The sequence below is a fragment of the Hydra vulgaris genome, chromosome 02, assembly GCF_038396675.1.
Source record: "Hydra vulgaris chromosome 02, alternate assembly HydraT2T_AEP".
NCBI lineage: Eukaryota > Metazoa > Cnidaria > Hydrozoa > Anthoathecata > Hydridae > Hydra > Hydra vulgaris.
The window spans coordinates 56,396,136-56,405,000 of NC_088921.1; the positions used below are offsets into that span (position 1 = coordinate 56,396,136).

The 8,865-nt window shown below is 30.1% G+C and overlaps 2 protein-coding genes across 3 annotated transcripts in view; one reads left to right on the forward strand and one right to left on the reverse strand.

The window, feature by feature from the left end:
• Positions 1 to 2,272: 2,272 nt before the first annotated feature.
• LOC136076165 (uncharacterized) lies at positions 2,273 to 2,986 on the reverse strand. Its single transcript, XM_065789639.1, has one exon. The coding sequence runs from the start codon at positions 2,984 to 2,986 to the stop codon at positions 2,273 to 2,275; it is 714 nt and encodes a 237-aa protein (XP_065645711.1).
• A 1,363-nt stretch (positions 2,987 to 4,349) lies between these two features.
• The window catches only part of LOC100201778 (matrix metalloproteinase-24), a 57,062-nt gene continuing 52,546 nt past the window's right edge, over positions 4,350 to 8,865 (forward strand). Inside the window, exon 1 of one of the 2 annotated variants that reach the window (XM_065791451.1) lies at positions 4,350 to 4,486. In XM_065791451.1, coding sequence (XP_065647523.1) covers positions 4,445 to 4,486 — 42 coding nt within the window. In that variant the 5' untranslated portion in view covers positions 4,350 to 4,444. Of the gene's footprint in view, positions 4,487 to 5,354; positions 5,605 to 8,865 lie in introns of those variants that run through there. The other variant, XM_065791450.1, reaches the window with a different exon arrangement.

Here is an 8,865-nt window from a genome sequence, read left to right on the forward strand (position 1 = left end):
CTAAGCAAGTTTTTAGAAGGTATATCTGATCAGAGCTTAAATCTTTCCTGACATCAACACTTACATCCTCAACTTTACCAGGTATATCTTTAAAGTTCACAATATCTAAATCTTTTGGATCAAAATCAAGTGTAATGTCTATTTTACCTGTTGAAGTAGCTGGACCTGTTGAACGTCCACCATCCACAACAGAGAAATATTTTCTAAAAGGTAGTTTATTTGCATGTAACAAGCAGACCAACCATTGAAATGTTCTCCCAAGACCTTCTTCTAATTTTCTGATTACTCCATTATGTTGACCTGTGTTATTCACAGAACCATCGCAAACAACTGCTGCTAAAGTGTCTGATGATTTGATGTTGTTGATGCTCAATAATATCTCATGTGCAATTTCAACAGCTTTACTACTTTGTGGCGTGACATGATTGACATATTTGTTTTGTGGAAATGACACTATCACATAATGTTCTTCTTTGAAATTTCGTTGGACACCACTTGTTTTAACGGAAGTGATATCCTACTTTCCATCAAATCCAATGCAAAGTATTTTTTGGACTTCAGCAGCATGCTTCTTAACTTCTTTTTTCCTCCACATATTTCTCTGACGACGAAGTTTTGCTGGATCAATAGCATTCTCTGGTGTTATAAGATCTAAATCTTTTAGTACAGCATTTGCTATTAGGCAAGCATCCCTGTTACTGAATTTACACCTATCCATGGTCTTACACAACTCAGGATATTGTTTAGTGTTGTAAACCTTTATCTCTTCATCACTTGACATCTCATTATCACTTGACATCACTTCATAACTTGACATCACTTTACCATCTGACATCTCAATTGGCAAAAATTCTTCATCTAGCTTTGACTGTTCATTATCACTGCAATATGTTTCATTTGGATCAATTTCTTTATCAAACTTCATTTTCTTATCTGTAATCGGTAAATTGCATGTTTTACTTCCTCTTTTTTCTCTCTTCTGCAGCTTAATTGTTTCTTCTTTGTCTACTTTTCCTATTACCATCTTCCGTACCGTTTTTTGATCTATCCAGAACTCCCATTCAAGTGTTGGAATTTTTTTTGGCAGTGGACATGAACAAGCTGACCTTTCTCGAACACCTTTATTAAAACACTTACACAGACAAATATCGAATAGTTGGTCTAACATCTGTAAACTTGATTTAAATGTTGCAGAGGACTTCTTGCGATCAGAGTATTTACCAAGCTCATGTACTTTGTTAATTAGTCTCTTTATGCGAATAACTAAGCTGCTGACTGCAATGGTAGGAATACTTGCTTTGTTGTACAGTGCTTTAATTTCATTAGCTATGACTGTTGCTCTTTCAGTAACACTTGCGCAATTGTTATTTTTTAATAAATAGTCATATGCTTTGAAAACATCAGCAGAAGTTGGCAGTTGATTTGTTTGGAATGGTCAAGGTTGTTCAAGTATACCATGTTCAGTTTCACTTCTTGTTTTAACAGTAGCCATTTTTATTTTCAATTTTAACTAATTAAACTAAAACAAAAAAACAAACAACGTAATTTAAATGTAATATATACAAGTATATATCTTATAATGAAGAACAGGATCATGTTATCGGAAGTCAACAAACGACACTAACAGCTTTTTGTCTTATATTTCGTAGGGTGCTCTAAACTTTTGCAAAGTGCTGTATACTATTAATAAAATATTATTAACATGAATCATCAAAAAACCTAAATCTTAATGCTTTTATCCTGCAATTATACAACTGTTGTAAAATAGCATCATTTTGACCTAATATAGTAAAATTCAAGTTAAAGTTGGCAAAACTAAATCAAATTTTTATTACATTTCTTTTACATATCATTAATAGAGACAACAAAATGCAACTTTATTTTCATGTTTCATAAAAAAAAAAAAAATTTGACCCACCCTAATATATATATATATATATATATATATATATATATATATATATATATATATATATATATATATATATATATATATATATATATATATATATATATATATATATATATATATATATATATATATATATATATATATATATATATATATATATATGTATATATATATATATATATATATATATATATATATATATATATATATATATATATACATATATATTTAAAATATAAATTAGGTTGTTGCCACTGCTATTTATTTAAAAAATGGCTGCCGAGCCAGCACTGGATTTATGTAACTACGCATATGGTTGTAAAATGGAATTAAATTAAACTCTGTAGTATCCATAATATTTCAAAGTCTTCTGATTACTCCATCCGTATTTTGAGGCCTTTCTCTCTGTTTGTAAGTATGCTTTAAAGAAGAAAAAAATTCTTCTATTGGATTAAGATGTGGCGTGTATGCAGGCAGATATTTAAATATTATGCCATGAGAGGCTAGTGTACGCCTAATAGAAAGGCTCCTGTTGAATTTACAGTTTTCCATAACAAGCACCGGGGCTTCCACGTCTACATTCCTAATTGCTGGTGCCAACATTGTAGTAATGAAAGTACAAAATGATTCTGCATTCCAGCTTCCAATTTTTGTTTCATAAGCCAGCACCCCGATGTTTAAAACAATACAAATTAAACTAACATTCTTGCTGCGATTTGCAGACGACTGTAAAATTGCTGGCGCACCTCTTAGCAAATAACCATATGTGCTGTTAGTTTGCCCATTTAATACAGTTTCATCCAAATAAATGAGTTTTTCATTTGAAATTCCGTTAATTTCGCTTGCAAATGCATAACGTGCATCAATATGCACAACAAGCTTTCTTGATAAATCCGAGCGTTTGAGTTTTCTTGAAATAGTAGGTAAATATAGCTTGAATGAAAAATGTCTTGGTTCAGTTGCTTTTTCTCCCATTAAACCAAAAGGAGCTGGTGAATTAATGATGACTTTATCAGCATGCGCTAGTACTTTGTGAAAGAAAGCTGAGACCTTTAACCAAATTGTTAAAGACATAAAGTCTTACCGATTTCGTATATATATGATTGCAGTATTCATAAATTTTATCGGATCGTTTGAGTCTTCGCAATTGATTGCAATTAAAATGTTATGCAACCTGATAATAATTTCTTCATCAGTTTATGAAGTTATGCTGAGTAATAAAGGATCAGAATTTGTTCGTCGAAATATATTTCCGGTATTACTTTTTCATGATCTGTCAGCTCTTGTTTCATCAATTCCTAAACCAAATCACGCTTTAATGACGACTCATATAAAATTTGCTACTAAAGTGTTACGATTTTGTGACGAGGGGGGGGGGGGAGGTTCATTAGGCATCAAACAGGCACCTTATCTTTCTTACGTTCATTTTTGCTTAAATTAATTATTAACTTTAAAAACGTAAATAATTGAAATTAAAATAAAAAAAATTACTTTTTTCTTTTCTAGAAAAATACAAATACAAGTTCACTTTAGTTTTTCATGTCTTAAAGTAGTTTTTTCAATTTTTTTAGTAATGAATGAAAAAAAATTCTATTTTATTTGCTTAAAAAATCATGAATTTTTCAAAAATAGCGCTCAAAATTACTTATGATCGCAATCACACTTCTAAAGTTGTTACTAAACACAATAGACTAAAAAATATCAAAATATGGAAAAGATGCAATTAGAGCAATATTTTAATTCTCCATCAAAGTTTGAAAGTTTGTACTTTTTAATGAATTTTTTACTTAGGATGCATAAAATTGTAGCACTAAAATTTTCAGGAGATTTCTATTTTTTTAAAACAGTCTTCATTATAACTTTTCGAATGACGATTTTTCGAATATTGTCTATATTTCATTGATCTATACATTAAAATAATAATAATTACTAAAACCCTGCATTATAAGAATATTTGAGTTTTAAATGATGAAGTACATAGTTCTATAAAAACAATAATAATGAATACATTGAGACACCCCAATTGAGAAAGGGGGATGTTTAAGGGGCCCTTTTGAAAATTTAAGAAATTTTTTTTTTTTTAAATTTAGAAAATACCTAATAGAAAAATTTTGTGGCCCTCATGACATGTTTTGAGGGGGGAAGGGGCTCCTTGGACCTAATAGCCGCGGCACTGCCTATAAGTATGATGATATATACAAACAATTCGACTTTTTAGTCTTAAATTTGAGTCGATATTACAAATTAAATTTCTTTATACGAACTAAAAAAATCTTTTTTATTCATGTAAACACTTTCTGCGTTTTTACTGCGTATATAAATGCGTATACAAATATTAATCAAATTATATTAACTGTCAGTTGAAAAAAAAAAGAAAAAAAAAAAAGAAAAAAACGACGTCATAATGTCATTTAAAAGTTTGTCATTAGAATTTTTTCTTTGAAACTTTGCACTTATATATTAACAAGACAACAAAAGAAAAAATAATATTGTAAGTATGCGAAAATCTATCGCTTGAAGGTTCAGAATAATATGTATGCACGTATATATCACTCGTTAGATGTTCTATTGAATGTATGTATCATTCGTTTTTGTTTTTGTTTTGAAGAATCTTCATTGCTTTTTTTTTTGTTTCAACTTTAAAAAAAGAAAAATGAAATTCATATGACTATTAATTTAATTTATGAATACTTATAATAATATTAAAATAGCTTTTTTAACCCATTAGTATAATACTTATTTAATATAATACTCTAAATACTTGATATACACATATATAGAAAATTTTTTATTACTTTTGTTTATTTACTTCTTATGGAAAAGATGGTTTCGGATAATTGATAAATATGATCGATACGACCATAATTAACAATATGAACGAAGATTGGGAAAAAATTAAGTTCTTGCTTTGGGGCCCCACCGTATATTATCAAAATATCTTAAATTACTCAAGAGTAGTGTAGAATATCAAGTCATAATAATCAATAAATTAAATTACTTAAGAGTAGTGTAGAAAATCAAGTCATATTAATCAATATAATACAATAAAAATTTTTGCTCGAAATCTTAAACCGTTTAGCGTAAAAGACTCGGATTATATTTCCGTATCCCGTTCCTCCTTTATAAGTGAATTTCAGATTTGACAAATTGAATTTCAGATTTGGCATTTATAAAAGTAGGGTAATTTTATACAAATAAAATTATTATATTTAATATAGACCTAGAATTACCCTTGACACGAGTTATACTTTTTTTTTAAGTATTTTTTATGTTGAATTTTTCATACTGTTTTGGTTTTCGAATTATGCCATTCTTCGAAAGACAAATATTTTGCCGTGGAATATATTATCTTAACTAAGTTATTATTTTTATATTAATACTATAATGTTTATGTTTCTAATATATAAAAAATGATATCACGATTATAATAATGTATATCCACAACAAAATATTTGATATTTGCTTTAGTTTAACAAATTAAGTCTAAAGATTATATTATCAACAGAGAGGATTAATGACAAACTTTTACTAAATCTGTTATCTACTTTTTCATAAGTAAAAGTATTTTTTTCAAATACAATATGGTAACTGTAACTGATCCTATTTTTTTTGGGCTTTCTTTGTTGTTTTTAAAATCAACAGTTCTTGGTACACCATTAATTAGCAATGAAGAAATTGATCCAAAGAGCATTGTGAGTAGTTTGTTTTAGTCTATATTATGAATTGCTTAATAGTAATATTGATATTTAATATAATTATTATTATTAAATAATTCATAATAATGATATTATATTAGAATATAGTTTTAGTATTTTAATGAATAATAAAATAAGTGTTCCTCAGCTGCTATTATTTTATTAGGCATTTTTAAAATTATTTTATATTTAACTATTAGCAAAATACCTGTGTTATGTTGATCCATTATTTTGTTTTAGGTGTTCAATAGAACTATTGCAATATGACAGGCATTTACATGTGTTAAATCATTAGTAAGAGGGATGACATGCGTTAAATCATTAGTAAGAGAGATGGTTTTTCATGTCATCCCTCTTACTAATAATTTAAATAGTTAAAAATTATTTTAATAAAATAATAATAATATAACATATCTGGCCGTTTCATCTTCAAATCATAGAGATAATGGCTATATCATTTGATTTGCAAAGACTTTCATGGTCACATACTTGACCTGGGCACACACTTACATATCAATTCACCTGTTTTGGCCATGAAATCAGATTTTAGTCTTATAACTATTATTTTATGTTCTTTATGTGCTTAGCACTAATTTACTCAACCACCTTTCACTTTGTTTATTATTGTTACACTTCTTCTTACGACTGCACTCTTTAGTTTAACTGAACTTGCTGGCTTTAAAACTTGAACTTTTTGTCTTTCTTAGTCTCTTACTCAAATAGTTAACTTTGTGCCTCGTTTTTTAGACAACCTAATCTCTCCTAGATTTTTGTTTTGTTTCTGACCTAACTTGCATTCAGTTTTTCCCTATTCCCATTTAGGTGGTTCTGATCATGCTATGATCTTACTAAGTCTTATCTCATAATACATCTTCTATATTAGACTCTGCCATATACCTTACTACTAACTTATAGTTGACTGGGATTCTTTTTGTGATTTTATTCCTGATGATTTCTAGGTTTATGCCTTTTGACTCTATATTGAAAATTGCACCACTTTTATGATCATGTTTAAGCTGGCATAATAGCTTTTATTTCTTACCGTTGGTTTTAAGTCAAGCTTTACTCAACCTCGTTACTCAAAGTTCGTTTTTTATATTATTTGTTTATTATTTTTTTATAATTTTTCTACCTACCTTTAAAGTCTTTGCCTATAAGGCTTTCTACATAACACTAGCTGAATGCTGAGTTCCAGGTCAGATCAGGTTTAAGATCATCATGATCAATCACCCTGCTACTGGTATCATGTAATTCAGTACTACCTGCCCCATGCCCTGCTGCCTTGTAGGGTTTGTTTTCTTAGGCAATGGCTAGGAGAAACAAACTCTGACTTGAAAATACCCTGCCTTTGGGCTCTTGGTTAAACTAAAGGCTAGAGATGGTCTCTAGATAAAAACACTCATCTTGGGCAGATGTTAACTGCATCCAGCTACTGTATTGTAGAAGGGTTACTAAGCAAAGACTTTAGAGATAAGGAGAATAATTCTGTTGACCAGCCTTGAACCCCTTTTTCATCTATTAGGCTGGCGTAGATGTAAACCTATGTTACATTATTTCCTGTCTAGAATGATGAATGCTGGATCTTCTTGACTCTACTCAGATTTTTGCTTGTGCCTACTTGATAGTGGCTATGCTAAATCTGTGTTATCTTCTAATGAGGGTACAGCTCTAAAACTCAGTTTAAGGGTTCTGAGGCTGGCTGATAGTGAGGTTTCCCAAACTCTGTAGTAGTTCTCAGGGAGGTTGATTCTATCAACAGCTGTAAAAAATCAGAATATCAACAGTGTTATGTTGTGCATGGATGGTGTTCCTGTTAATGCTTTTGGTGGGCATTGTTGAGACCACATAAGGAGCCCTAAGTAATGACTTTATAGAGTTATGACTATTAGTTAATTAGCAGGATTGAGACAACTGCATAGCTCATTGGTTGGGCTGCTGTGCTTTATCTGTGAATACATCAAGTTCTCTTTTAACTTAAATCATGCCAAATGTAAACCAAATTATTATACATTAAAAACCATGCCTGCCAACTAAATGTTTCAATATATCTTTCACAAAAATTTGTGGTCTGCAAAGTAACCTTCTATCAATTGAATCTTACCTCTTGCAAAATTCTCCAGACTTGCTTGCTCTTTGTGAGATAATTTAAATTGATCCTTTAATTCACAAAGACTCTAATTTTCACATGATTAGCTTGGGCATATACTTATGCATCAATTTACCTATTTGTGGAGGAATCAGGTTTGAGTCCTTTGACCATTCTTTTATATGCTTCCGCTTTGCACCTCTTCACTTTATCACCTTTCTTTTTGTTATTTATTGTTCTCAAGACTGCCCTCTTTCAGATGAAATTTCTGATCAAGTTGACCATGCTCTTTCTCTTTAGCCCTCTGCCAATATTGTTGTTATTGGTGACTTTAATGTTTATCACACTGACCCTGCTAGTAATAAAGCCCATAACTTTTGTATTTCTCAATCTCTTACTCAGATAGTTTACTTTGTGAATTGTTTTCCAGACAATCTTAATCACATACTTTCACTACATGAATTTGTGTCTTGTCTCAGTTTTTTAACTCTTAAGAGTCAAATTAGAACTTTTCTTCTAATTCGACTCTTGAGTCTGGCCATAATTTTCCCCCATTCCAATTAAACTGGTGAAACCATTGTTAGACATTCTAATCACTTCTGTTGCAAAAGTCATATCTTAATAAACTCTTCTACGGCTTGTGGTCCAAACAATATTCCTGTCATAGTTTTACAAAAATGCTCTCTCTTCAATTTTCTCTAAACTATTTAATAAGTTTAACTGAATCTTATTTTTATTCCTGGTGGAAAATGGCATCTGCAGTTGGAATTTTTAAAAACTCTGAAGATCATTCTGCTCCCTCTAACTACTTTCCATCAGTCTTCTATATGTTCTTAGCAAGGTCTTTGAGTCTGTAATCAACAAATTTTTAATATCCGATCTTGAGTATAACAACTTACTGTCAGACAATGAATTTGGTTTTCAACCCTCTTGCTCTATGGCTGACTTGCTAACTGCTAAGACTGAAAGATTTTATTGTTCATTAGATGGAGGCAGCGAGGCTAGGGCTATTGCACTTGACATATATAAAGTTTTTCGACATAGTTTAACATGCTGGTCTTCTTCTTGGTTTATTTGGGAAAATTTTTGAGATTATCAAATCATTTCTTTCTAACTGCTTTATGAAAGTCATCCCTGAAGGTTAACACTCTTCTTCATTTCCAGTAACTTCT